The 13,968-nt window shown below is 37.8% G+C and overlaps 1 protein-coding gene across 1 annotated transcript in view; it reads right to left on the reverse strand.

Annotated features, from left to right (window-relative positions):
• Positions 1-10,885, reverse strand: part of SPAG17 (sperm associated antigen 17) — a gene marked incomplete at its 5' end in the record, with an annotated part of 124,780 nt that extends 113,895 nt beyond the window's left edge. Inside the window, 3 exons of the mRNA XM_083353470.1 lie at positions 4,660-4,725; positions 6,351-6,491; positions 10,778-10,885. Of these exons, the coding sequence (XP_083209596.1) occupies positions 4,660-4,725; positions 6,351-6,491; positions 10,778-10,885 (315 nt within the window). The remainder of the gene's footprint in view (positions 1-4,659; positions 4,726-6,350; positions 6,492-10,777) is intronic.
• Positions 10,886-13,968: the final 3,083 nt, after the last annotated feature.

Raw genomic sequence — 13,968 nt, forward strand, 5'->3', positions numbered from 1 at the left:
CTCGAAGTTCTTTTGAAGGGTTTCATCTATCGGAATCATGTCACATATACCATACAAGAAACCATAGAAAAAGCGTAAGTGTCTCAGATAAATCCATCAGAACATCTGAGCAAAGAAAAACAGCCAAAGCAACAGGCAAACAGGAGAAAGCAATGAGATGGAATGCAGATTTCCAGACTAGATCCTTCCGAGGTAGGTAAAATGAGAACCCAAACTGTTGGGGGCAATAAGCTGACTTTGTAAAAATGCCGCTTGGGGGCCCCCCCGAAAGCCCTAATAAGCAGGCATATACATAGAATGAAGGCTATTGCTAAGCACATTGATTTGTGCTTCTTAGATTGTAAGCCGCCCTGAGTCTTCGGAGAAGGGCGGGATATAAATGGGATTTTTTTAAAAAAAAGTTTACTGGGACCAGCACTGCAAGTAGCTAAAGAGGACTGCATGAAGGGCCACACCAGGAATGCATTTGCACAAGTCAAAAGGACTCTTAACACCATGTACTGCTCATTAAAAACAAGGAAGGAAAAGAACTATCTGACCAACAAAGGGTCAAGAACAAATGGCAAGACTATACAGAACAGCTGTATGCCAAGAATAAAGAGTCCCAGCCTCTTCAAGATGATGAGGAAAAAGAAGCAGAAATAGAACCAGCCATCCTTCAAGTTGTGTGGGCAAAGAGCAACTGCCAAACAAGGTCGTTGGTATTGATATCTTCCTACAGAATTGCTGAAGCTTATGCCACCTACAACCATCCCAAACATGTGCCAAAAATGTGGGAAACAAACATATGGCTACAGGAATGGAAATGTTCATTCTATTGCCAAAAAAGGGCAACTCCAAGGACAGCTCCAATTACCATGCTATTGCCTTCATCCATCTCACTAGCAAGATTCTCCGTCAAAAGGGAATTACCAGATGTTCAAGCTGGCCTCAGAAGGCACCACGGTCCTAGTGACCATATTGAAAATCTATGCTGGATCATGGAAAAATCTTAAGGGCGTTAAAAGAGCATTTGCTTTATTGACTACAAGAAAGTGCCAATTATGGCAAGCTGTGGAGAGCCCTAGAAGACCTGGGAGTGCAAACACATCTGATCAAGTTGGTACAGCTGCTGTACAACATGGTATGGAGACACTGATTGGATCAAGATAGAAAAGAAATTGTGGCAACATTGCATTCTTTCATTTTATTCAATCTACCTGTCAAAGTGATCATGAGGAAACAAGCAGTTGAACAATCATACATTGGAGTAAGGATCATCAACAATATTTTATATGCTGATGATACAATTCTCCTGTCAGAAATCAAAGGCATGAAACATTTGATCAAAAGAATTAAAGAAAGCAGGAAATATGGCCTCTTCCTGAACATCAAAAAGAAAAAAGCTCATGATCACAGTGAGGAATGGAAATATCAAAATAACAATTGACAGTTAAGAGAGAGAATGTGTGCAAGAATTCACTCTCCTAGGATCACAGATTGACCAAAGCAGTGAATGCAGTCCAAAAATAAAGCATCAAATCACACTGAGTTGTACAGCAATGATGAGCATAAATTGCATATGAAAAAGCACAATATCAGTCTGGTAACTAAATGCAGATTATTACTCTTGTGTTTACCATAGTTACCCATGACTGTGAAAAAAAAAACAGAAAGGAGGAAAATTGACTTGTTCAAGCTGTGACACTGGAGGAGAGTTCTGCATATTCCAGGGACAACAAAGGTGATAAACAAGAACCTACTGGAGCATATAAAACCAGATATATTGCATTCACAAAATTTTGCCTTATTTATTTCAGTCATGTCATGCAATCAAACTCACTGGAAAAGGCAGTTATGCTCAGAGTGGTCTGTGGTAAAATGCAACAAGGCCCCTGAAAACATGGTGGATAGAATTGCCAAAGCTGATAATGTCAACCAGAGCATAAAACAATTGAAAAAGCCATACAAGATTGGAAAATGTAGGAAGAACTGGTCCATAGAATTGCTGAGTACTGGACAGATTTTTAAAGGATAGCAACATCATCACAGTACAATCAGGGACTTAACAAGAACAGATTATAGCACATTCTGAGTTTCTAACAACTTGTGGTCAGGGACCCAGTAGCTCACTCAGAAACCCAACCAATAGGCATCATACTGTTCAATATATTGTTCATGCTATTGTACATATATCTTTATTCCTCTAATTTGCAAAGTAATACATTTCTGTGCATATAAAGTGTTAATTCCTCCCAACTCCAACTTTTGCTGTGCTGCGTCACAGTAACTTAAGATTGGGGGTGCGGGTAGGATGGGATGGGCAAAGAATGCCAAGAGTTTATGCCAACAATAGGGTCAACTGAGGCATGAAGTTCACTTCAGCTGCTCTGCTGTATTGGGCAGCAGCAATAAAGAAGATGTTGGGGATGATCACTTTAAGGACAATGGCAAAGGCATCATTTCACACTGCATGAGAGAAGGAAGCCAACATAAACACTCTTGTATTTTGCCAAGAAAACCACATGGAAACAGAATATGAATGATTGATCTTATACTATCAAATGATGGGCCCCTCAGGATGGATGATATTTAACATGCTAAGGTTCTTTCAAAGTACTAATGTTATTTAAGATATGACTAGATTAAAGCTTTTCAGAGGTCTGGTTGCTGATATTGCAGGGGGAAAAAATCCAAAGCTGTAAAGGCATAATTACAGTGGGAAGATGAGACATTAAAAGCATAAACACAGAAAAACTCTGCATAGTGAAAAATTGAATGAATCGACTATACATTGATATTTTATGCAACAGTAAATTGAAATAGGCTGGAATTGGACACTTTTAGTTAGAAGATCATACTGTTTATTTTTCAAACCATACAGCAAGAACAGTACTTGGGATAAGCAATGATTGAATAATATCAATTACGCTTCACAGACAATTCTTTAATATAAAATTACCCAGGTTTATGCTTCAGCTACTGATGCAGAAGAGAGAGTTTAATTTGAAATTAATAGATTGGGATGGCACAATTTCATTCTTGTTGGAGACTGAAATGTAAAGTTGGAAATATTAAGAGGAAAATGTAGTTGCATTGTATGGCTTAGAGAAATCAAAATGAGGCATGGGAATGACTTTAACATTTTCTGTCAATTCAATGATTCCTTCATTACTAAAATAGTCTTCCACCAACTAAAATAACATCTGCTGTATATACATATTTAGAGTATCCAAGTGGAATATACAGAAATCAAAACGATTACATTAGCGATGCAAGCAGATGGAAGAACTCATTTATAGCAGACATATACAGCAGCTGACTTTTGGGACACATCGTGATCTGCTCATGTATAAATTTCAAGTTAAAGTAATACGGAAAACGAAAGCCAATCAGTTTCTACAATATAGTCTTGACAATATACCCACCATTTTCAAAGAGAACATGAGGAATCATTTTGCAGTCATAACCTTTATTAATAGGAAACTGGAGGAACTATGGAATTTATTTATATGATTTATACAGCCATCTATCTCACACAAGTGACTACGGATGGCAAATAAGGATTATACACACAGACACATATCATGAGAAATAACCTCTGATGCCCAAGGATCAAAGAAATGAAAGAATGTGTTAAGGATGAATGTGAAAAGAGACAGCCAAAGATCAAGAAACAGAAGAAAGCAAAATGAATGTCAGAAGATTGGAAATTGCTAAAATGAGAACAAAAGCCCAAACTAAAAAAAAATATCTAAGAAAAAAAATTAATGAAAAATTTCAGAGAGCTCTTAAAAGAGACAAGAAGCAATCTAAGGATTTCTATAAAGACAGCAAAAATGGAAACAGACAAGAAAAACAAGGGTAGTCTTCCAAAATATCTGAGAAAGCGATCACAGTAGAGGTCAGATACTGTATTTGGCTTTTGTACTGGGGCAGTGGTAATGCCATCTGGATATGGAGGAAATTAATATCAGTCGCTTGTCACAGTCAGATCACTTTCTGAGTGCCAGGGTAATCTTCATGGCCACAAACGCCCTATTGCAGGGAAGTAGGGCTATTCAATCAGTTTACTCCAATTTGATTCTAGAAAGAGCCTGATTTTTTCCCCCAAGGCTTGTCACAAAACATGACTGAGGCCTTAGTCAATGCTGGAGATGAAAGGGTGACGACTACTTTGATCAAATCATTGCGGGGTAGCTTCTCTTTCCCAGCCCCACCCTGTCCATACCATACATTAGCATCCAACTTTCTGAGTGGTTAGGATTCACATCTGGCAGTGACCTTGGCATTGCTCATTCTAGTCAAAGATGTTTCTTGTGAAAATACATAGATATGGGAGAATACTCCCTTCTTGATTCTATTCAACCTCTCAGAGGCACTCAGTAACATTGATTATACAGTGATAATTGCTGGACGATCTATATAGACTAGTTAGGTGCACTAACACTTTGATGGTTTTTTATGTTCAAATGTTTACTAAGTTAAAATTTTCTAATCACCTTACAAAGCTGGGCAGACTAGACATATGAATGCATAAACAAATAAAATATTGTTAACTGGTTTTCAGTAACCACTTTAAAAGTAAAAGTCAAAATATCAGACATGAGATTATTAACATCTGAAGTAAATCAGAAAATCAATCCAATAATAAAAATTAATAAAAATATTTTGCCTTACTTCATAAAATAACGGTGTTTCTTTTTCTTTGACTTTCTTTGCTTTTACATCTACAGCTTCCATGATCTAGAAAGAAAATGGGAGCAAATGTAACAATGAACTTTATGATTTCACATGCTCATTTTGTTTGCACATTTTTTAATTTACTCAGTTTATCCATAATGATTTGTAAAATGAATTTTATAATGATGCTGCACATTCTACTTTCAATGCAGTCCTAATGAAATTAGAATGAAATTCCACTTTTTCTTTATTTTAAATGTGATTTCCAATATTTACAACAAGCACAAGCAAACCTAGTACTTCTCTACTCCCGTCAATATTATATTACATGATCACTGTTCCCCATATACCATCCATATATCCATAAATTATTAAGCATTCCTATGCCAGGTGCAAAGGATCAAAAGATCACACGTTAAGTTGCAGTTCAAAAATTTAATGCTCAAGCCTATGCACAAGAATTATGCAACTAAAGTTCAGTACTAAATTGGCAACAGATAAGGGTCAACAGAATTCAAGCATGGCTGGACCCGGATCATTTGTAGCAATGTAATGACTCCAATTGCAATGTATGGCAGTGAAAGTTGGACCATAAGAAAGGCCGAGCGCCAAAGAATTGAGGCCTTTAAGCTATGGTGCTGGAGAAGACTCCTGCGAGTCCCCTAGACTGCAAGGCGATCAAACCGGTCAGTCCTAGAGGAGATCAACCCTGACTGCTCTTTAGAAGGCCAGATCCTGAAGTTGAAACTCAAATACTCTGGCCACCTAATGAGAAGGAAGGACTCACAGGAGAAGAGCCTAATGCTGGGAAAGATTGAGGGCAATAGAAGAAGGGGACGACAGAGAATGAGGTGGCTGGATGGAGTCACTGAAGCAGTAGGCGTGAGCTTAAATGGACTCCAGAAGATGGTAGAGGACAGGAAGGCCTGGAGGAACATTGTCCATAGGGTCGCGATGGGTCAGACACGACTTCGCAGCTAACAACAACAATTGAAGAGTGGAGACACAAAAACAATTGTTTACTGATTCCTAGTCATAATCTTTTATGAATAATACTGAAGTTTGCAACATTATTTCACATATACAAAAAGAAAAATATGGTGTGCTTGATGTTTAAAATTACACTGAACACTCTGAAAGTAATAACTCATTGTTTTGGCTCCTATTAATAAAAGAAAAAAGCAATAATAATGGAAACTATAGTATAAAGACTTTCAATAATCTTGAAAAATGTAACTTTTTTGATTGTGCTGATAAAAATAAACAGATCTTTCAAAAGACATTTATAAGAAACCAAAGAGCAAAAGTTCAGGCTTGTCCTATAACATGCTGTAGCACATGTAAACTTTGTGAAGACAGAAGGATATATCTATGTGTGGAGGTATCTGGTATGATATTGCCCTGCATTTATATGTTATTGTAACATTAGTATATGCATGCAATACAATGAAACTGTACAAAATTATGTGACAAGCACTTGTGTCATCTCTAAATCTGATTATTTTTCCTCCTGTTGTCAACTGCAAGCACAGAAGAGCCTCTTCTAGGGCCAATTCTTTTTCCTATATTCAGATCAATAACATCGGGCAACAAATAGTGTTTCTCAGATATCGCCCTGAGGTCAAATTGCACCCTAGTTTTAGGCTCAGCTCTATCATAATTGATCCACAATTGTAAATACAATATACCTGTGCTAATAATTCCTCCCAAGAAACCACACTGAAGAGTTTCCTTTGTGGCACCTGTACAGCCAGAGATAGTGCTTTTATGTGAAGTTCATCTTCAGGTTTGCTCCCAACAACAAAGGCAGTACTGGGAATCCAATTTTCCTGATTCAAAACAAAAACAATCATTAAACCATTCAGTGCTGATAATGAGTTATAAAGCCCTACATGACATGTGGTTTGGTTATTTGAGGGGCGCCTCTTCCCCATCCCAGGTACCTGCTCTTATCAAATCCATCAGAAAGGGCATGTTCCAGGTCTTGTCCACAAACGAATGTCATGCCAATGGGCCTAGAAGGAAAGCCCATTTCTACCACGGCACCTGCCCTCTGGAACATCATTCCCTCAGATTCAGACTGCTCCTGACCTGACTAGCTTTCCAGAAGGCACTAAAGAACATGGTTTTATCATCTGACCTGGGGATCTGGTAGTGGTGGTGTGGACACTGCAAAATGACTGTACTGTTAATGATATTATCCTTCCATCAGATTATGCTTTTAATGGTTTCAATTATTTTAATGTTTAAATGGCATTTTATTTTGTATTGCTTTTTTGTGATTTTAATTCTGTAAACCATTCAGTTACATATCTAAGGGGGCAGCTAAATAAATTGAAAAAGAAAAGAAGGAAGGAAGGAAGGAAGGAAGGAAGGAAGGAAGGAAGGAAGGAAGGAAGGAAGGAAGGAAAGAAAGAGAAAGAAAGAAAGAAAGAAAGAAAGAAAGAAAGAAAGAAAGAAAGAAAGAAAGAAAGAAAGAAAGAAAGAAGAGCAGTATAACGGCATCCCTTCTCTTTTATTTTTCCATGCTCAGAAATCAAATTTCTTTATATACAATTACCCTCTACCACTAGATGGCAACATTATACTATGTACTAAATCTACTAGATCTTTCTACTACAGTACTTATCCTACCCAAATATTATTCTATTTGTTATTTGGTAAGATACAGATATATTTGCACAAATAAATAAAATTTCAGATAAATGTGTCTGTAAAAATGATAATCATTAGTAATGTACATAATTGAGATCATAAGAGACTAAAGAATAAATGGGATACCAGTATGAAATGATAAATATTAAATAATGACTAATGCATTGTTTCTTTTTTCAGTGTTATCTTCTTTGTTTATAAGTATCTTCATTTTTGTTATATCAGACACAGTGAACTTTGAATCTGAAATGCTATGTATTAACAGCTGTAATGTTAATTACATAAAATACCATATACACATACTACGTTATTGTTGATTTATTTTCCATAAACAAAATAATAAGATTACCTGATTAGATGTACAACTCATTAATAACTCATCAGACAGGTTTGAGTGACCTATATTTATCTAATGATAAGACTGAACCAGTTTGTATCACATACTACATACTCAAAGAATGGCTACACATGTCCTGTGACTGCTCTATATCATCTAAAAGTTTTATCTGTGGGACTTTACTGGAGTGGAGAGAGGACAGACAATACATTCTGGTCTCATAAGTTTGATATTTTTCTTAAATGTATAAGCACAAGAAGATCAATATAGTGACAGTTACAGTTATTGTATAGTTACAGTTACAGTATACAACTTGTTGTCTAAAAGGTAGAGGAGGGAACAAGATGGACAGCCATACTGGACTTAATTCTTACTAACAGAGAAGTCATGATAGAAGGAATTGAAATTACAGGAAGCTTGGGTGAGAATGACCATGTCATATTTGAATTCAATATAATGCAAACACAAGCAATAGAACATAGTCATACCAGACTCTTATAATTTAAAAGAGCTGATTTTAACAAACTCAGAGAGAGCTTGGAAAAGGTTCCTTGGATGGACATCCTAAAGGGGAGAAGAACCCAAGAAGCTTGGAAAACTCTGAAAAATATGATCATAAAAGCCCAGTCAAGCACAGTACCACTGAAAAAGAAAAACAAGAAATCGAAGAATAAACCAGCATGGTTGCAAAAAGATCTCTCTGATAAACTGAAGGACAAAAAGAACAAGTTCAAAAAATGGAAACATAAAGTCAAGAAAGCAAAAACTCAAAATTAACAAAGATTTGCAATAAAAGTCAAATATAATTAAAAAAATTCTTTCAACATATAAATTAACACGAAAAGAGTCAAAGAAACAATCGGTCCACTACACAGAGAAGATGGCAAAGAAGTAACAGGCAGTAGAGAGAATGCAGAGCTACTTAACTCATTCTTCATGCCAAAAGAAACTATAGTCCAACCTACGAAAAACATAACTGTAAAAGACAGACTAGAAATAAAAATAAAAATTAAAATAAGCAAGAAAATGGTAAGAGAACTATCTGATCTTGAGGAATACAAATCACTAGGGCCTGATGGATTATATCCCAGAGTTCTGAAGGAGCTGGCAGATGTCATCTCAGAACCATTGTACCTTATCTTTAAAAATCCTGGAGTACTGGGGAACTACCTGAGAATTGGAAAAGAGCTTATATGGCTCCCATCTTCAAAAGAAGGGGAAAAAATCAGACTCAGGAAACTACAGACCAATCAGCCTAACATCAATGCCTGGAAAGATACTGGAAAAGATAATCAAAAAACCAATCTGCGAACATCTAGAAACAAATAAAATTATAACTAGAAGCCAGCATGGGTTTGTTAAAAACAGATCATGCCAAACCAATTTTATTTCATTCTTTGACAAAGTGACTAAATTAGTAGACCAGTGAAATGCTGTAGCTATAATATACTTAAACTTCAGTAAGGAATTCAACAAAGTAGACCACAACCTACTTCTTGGTAAGCTAGAAAAAAGTGGGATATAATAGCATCACTACCAGATGGATTTGTAACTGGCTGACAAACCGTACTCAACAAGTAGTCCTTAATGGTACTACAACTAGATGGAGGGAAGTAAGCAGTGGGGTACCACAAGCTTCCATTTTAGGCCCAGTACTCTTCAATATCTTTATAAATGACTTAGATGAGAGAATAAAAGGGGAAGTCATCAAATTTGCAGATGACACTAAGCTGGCAGGAATAGCCAGCACCTTTATAGGCTTAGGATCCAGATGGATCTTGACAGATTAGAACATTGGGCCCTATCCAGCAAAATGAAATTCAATGCAGAAAAAAATAAACATTTAGGCAAGAAAAACCAAAAGTACATGTACAGATAGCAGTAACTGTAAGAGGGATCTTGGAGACGTAGTGGACAATCAATTAAATATGACTGGGTGTGGCTAGTCTAGTGAAGAGAAGAACTAGGGGTGAGATGATATAAGTGTTTCAATATTTGAGGGGCTGTCACAGAGAAGAGGGGCCAACCTATTTTCCAAAACCCAAAGGTGCTTTGGGTCCAGTTTTTCAACTGAACTTTGTTTTTTCTTTGAAGACATTTCACTCCTCATCCAAGAAGCTTTTTCAGCACCAACTGAAAAAAACACCAGAAGGCCAGACACGGAACAATGGATAGAAACGAATCAAGGAGAGAATTAAGGAAAAACTTTCGAACAGTGAGAGCAATTAGCTGGTGGAACAGCTTGCCTTCAGAGGTTGTAGGTGCTTCATCACTGGAGGCTTTCAAGAAGAGACTGAACAGCCACGTCAGAAATGGCATAGGATCTCCTGCTTGAGCAGGAGTTGGACTAGATGACCTCCAAAGTCCCTTCCAACTGTATTATTCTATTCTATTCTATTCTATTCTATTCTATTCTATTCTATTCTATTCTATTCTACTCAACAATGACCCAATACAGCTACATATAATGTTCATGTCTATAACCTCCCTCTCTGCTTTTGAAACACATAAGCTATTAATGTACTCTAATACAGTGAACTAATTTTCTTTCATTTTGAGAACTGTCAACCTACAACATAGGCTGAAGTACAACCCACATATTATAAAAAGGGAACTACATGGAAATTCTGATTAAGCCTTTAGGCTTGGAAGATCATCAAGGCTGGGTCTGGTTAGTAGACCAGTAGAAAATCTCAGGCTAGGAGATGAAGTGGAAAAAACATCCCCAGACAACGGTAAACTACTTTCTACGGACACCAAGAAAAGTGCATAGATGTATCCACCACGACTTTGGTTTGACTGAAGGAGATTTTCTCTTAAGATACACCAGGTTCAATGTGGCTTCATCTCCTGGTACGGAGGGTTGTCTTGATTTGCAATTACATTCATGATTTCTTTAGGGCAAACCCACAAGCCACGCTAGCAACCTTGCTGCTAAGCAGAAAAAGACTGAGTTCCTCAAACCTCAAAGTCATTCTGTTCCCATCTGCGATGCATAACCCTTCCCCGTGCAAACACGGAGATCCCAGGGTCGATCACATCCCCTCGTTTTTCCTATCAAACAGGTCCACCTCTTTTTCTGAGACAAGGGCCAACATGTGCCTCCCTCCACTGTCAACGCACCTCTTCCAAGCGGACCGCCACAAGCCCCGCTTCCCAGTTCTTGGGGCCTGCCCCTGGGGGGCCAGAACCCCCGCCGCCCGCCCCGCTCTTGGGTCGCTTGGGAGCCATTGGAAAGAGTGGGACAAGAGCCGTTGCCTTGGCAATCGCCACCAGGCCGTCCTCCTGCGCAAGCGCGGAAACGCGCCTCCGCGCGGCTTCGGTCGCCCAGGCAACCGAGAAGCCTAGCGTTCGAATATGGAGTCTCCTGCTGCCGAGACCCGCCAAGTCTGCCTGGAAGGGGTCGCCTATCAGCAGCCGACCATATTTTTCGTATTTGCATATTTTTCCTGGCGATGGGCGACGCCTCAAGGCATATAAATTTAAATAAATAAATAAATAAATAAATAAATAAATAAATAAATAAATAAATAAATAAATAAATAAATAAATAAATAAATAAATAAATAAATAAATAAATAAATAAATAAATAAATGGATCCTAAAATAAGTACTGAAAACGAAGCACCCGAAGTCATGCAATATGAATATTTATTTGATGTCAGATTTATTTATTTATGGGATCTGTTCAAAATGGGAGACACATCAAATCAGCATCTTCTTCCAGCTTGCACTTTTTTTCTGGAAGGGGAATCATTGGGTCAGTCAGTGCCAGCTTTTGGCTTTTGGGGTTCAAGGTCCTCGAGTTATAACAGTTTGTTTAGTGACTGTTCAAGGTTACAACAGCACTGAAGAAAGTGACTTATGACCATTTTTCACACTTAGGACTGTTGCAGCATCCCTATGGTCAAATGACCAAAATTCAGATACTTGGAAACTGACTCCTGGCAGTTATAGCATCCCAGGAGGTGATCATCTATTGCAATTTTCTGAAGGAAATGTCAATGGGGAAGCCAGATTTACGTAACAACTGTGTTACTAATTGAACAACTGCAGTGATTCACTTAACAACTATTGCAAGAAAGGTCATAAAATGGGGCAAAATTTACTTAACAAATGTCTTGCTTAGCAACAGAAATTTTGGGCTCAGTTATGGTCATAAGTCAAGGATTACCTGTATCTGGATCTTCAATTCTTTTAGCAAAAGAAGTGTGGACAGAAAGTACCATTGATCCATCGCAAACAATATCCCAAATTCTGTTGCCAGTATCTACATTGGCCATATGTTATGTATTATAAAGAGCAGCCCTTTATTTAAGAAAGCTGTACTTTAGGAGTTTGCTCTTAAATTTTCTTGTAAAGCAAAGTTATAAAGAACTAATTTTTTATCCTTACCAGTCTCATTCAGATTTGCCTTTTTTTGCAGGTCTATTTTTTCCCACAAGGAAATACGGTCACTGTATCCACATGGCCTCCTTAGTTTATCCGAACTGTACTACATAACTGTTCTGGTCTCCCTACCTTGTTGAAGTCTCTTCTGTTTCTTGGTGCTCCTCTCCTTAAGAACATGAAGCAATTACTGTTAGTGATTTGAAACCTCTGTTGCTGAAATATAAAATAACGAACTGGTGGTTTATGGATTTATTAAAAAGGTGGCCAAAGGTGGCCAAAGTATTTGAGTTTCAGCTTCAGGATCTGGCCTTCTAAAGAGCAGTCAGGTTTGATCTCCTCTAGGACTGACCGGTTTGATCGCCTTGCAGTCCAAGGGACTCGCAGGAGTCTTCTCCAGAACCATAGTTCAAAGGCCTCAATTCTTTGGCACTCAGCCTTTCTTACGGTCCAACTTTCACAGCCATACATTGCAACTGGGAAGACCATAGCCTTGACTATACGCACTTTTGTTGGCAGGGTGATGTCTCTGCTTTTTAGTGTGCTGTCTAGATTTGCCATGGCTTTCCTCCCCAGGAGCAAGCGTCTTTTAATTTCTTGGCTACAGTCCCCGTCTGCGGTGATCTTGGAGCCCAGGAAAATAAAATCTTTCACTACCTCCATTTCTTCCCCATCTATTTGCCAGTCAATTCAAAATATGAATTGCTTTTATTCTGTTGAAATTTTCTCTACATTTTTCTCTATTACATGGGCCATAATGTGGATGATCTTGCATCCTTCTTTATTGCTTTCTGGTACAGAAGGACATGAGCTTATCAGTAACATTAAAATAAAATTCTGCTGCCAATCTCAAAAGAAGTTCTGAATATCTTTTCTGGTATGTATCAATGGAGAAGGAGAGCGGTAGGCAGCATATGAACAGAAGCCATCTACGTGGGAGGTTGCAGCATCTATGCTTATGATAAATTTTTTAATGTTTTTTTCTTCCAAACCTCCAATTCTTTTGCAGACTTTCATGACTGAATGTAGCTTTAAAGAATTAAATTCTTACATCTGTATAAAATATATGCATGGCTTTTTTTTACCATTTTAAATTGTTTTAAGTTCAAGTTGGCTTATCTCTTTTGACCATTATATCACACAGACACAGATTAAGATACAAAACAAGAAAACTAATATAGGAAGTCTTTGATCTATGACTGGTTGATTAGGAAATCTTCCAAGTTACAATGGAAATCCCCAGAATTACTTATGGCCTGGATTTGAAGTTGGGCCCCACCTGCGGTCAGATGGTTGCATTTTTGATATTCAACAATCAGCCCATATTTATGGTCATTTGCAGCGTACAGAGTCATATAATCATGATTTATCATGCTGGAAACTGGCATTTACTTCTTACTTCTGCCACAGCAACCCCATTGCAAACAATGCAATTGCTTACCGACCACAATGTTCACTTAATGACTGCTGCAAGAAAGGTTGTAAAATAGGTTGAGGTCCCACTTAATGACTAGCATGAATTATTACCATAATTCTAGGCAGTGCTTTTTTTGTAAAAGAAAAAGGTGCCGAAACTCACACATGTCATACATCCTGCCTTGCCTACTCTACAAGGTTCCATCCAAAACAGGTGCCGGAACTCCGTTCTGAGCGTTCTATGAGGAAAAAAGCCCTGATTCTAGGCTCAATTACGGTCATAAGGCAGGACTACTTTTGCAGAATAATTAGTTCTGTGGGAATACAAAAAAGATTCAGTCATGAGGACGTTTCATAAATGTGTCCTTCATGTGGTTGTGCTGAGCTTGAGATCATAAAAGATGTTGTCACAATACTTTAGGGTGCCAGCTGCTAGGCATATCCCTTAGATTCTCAAGAGGTCAACTCTTATTAAGCTATACTCAGAATAGGAAATGTATGGGATACAC

Source organism: Vipera ursinii, assembly GCF_947247035.1.
Source record: "Vipera ursinii genome assembly, chromosome: 2".
NCBI lineage: Eukaryota > Metazoa > Chordata > Lepidosauria > Squamata > Viperidae > Vipera > Vipera ursinii.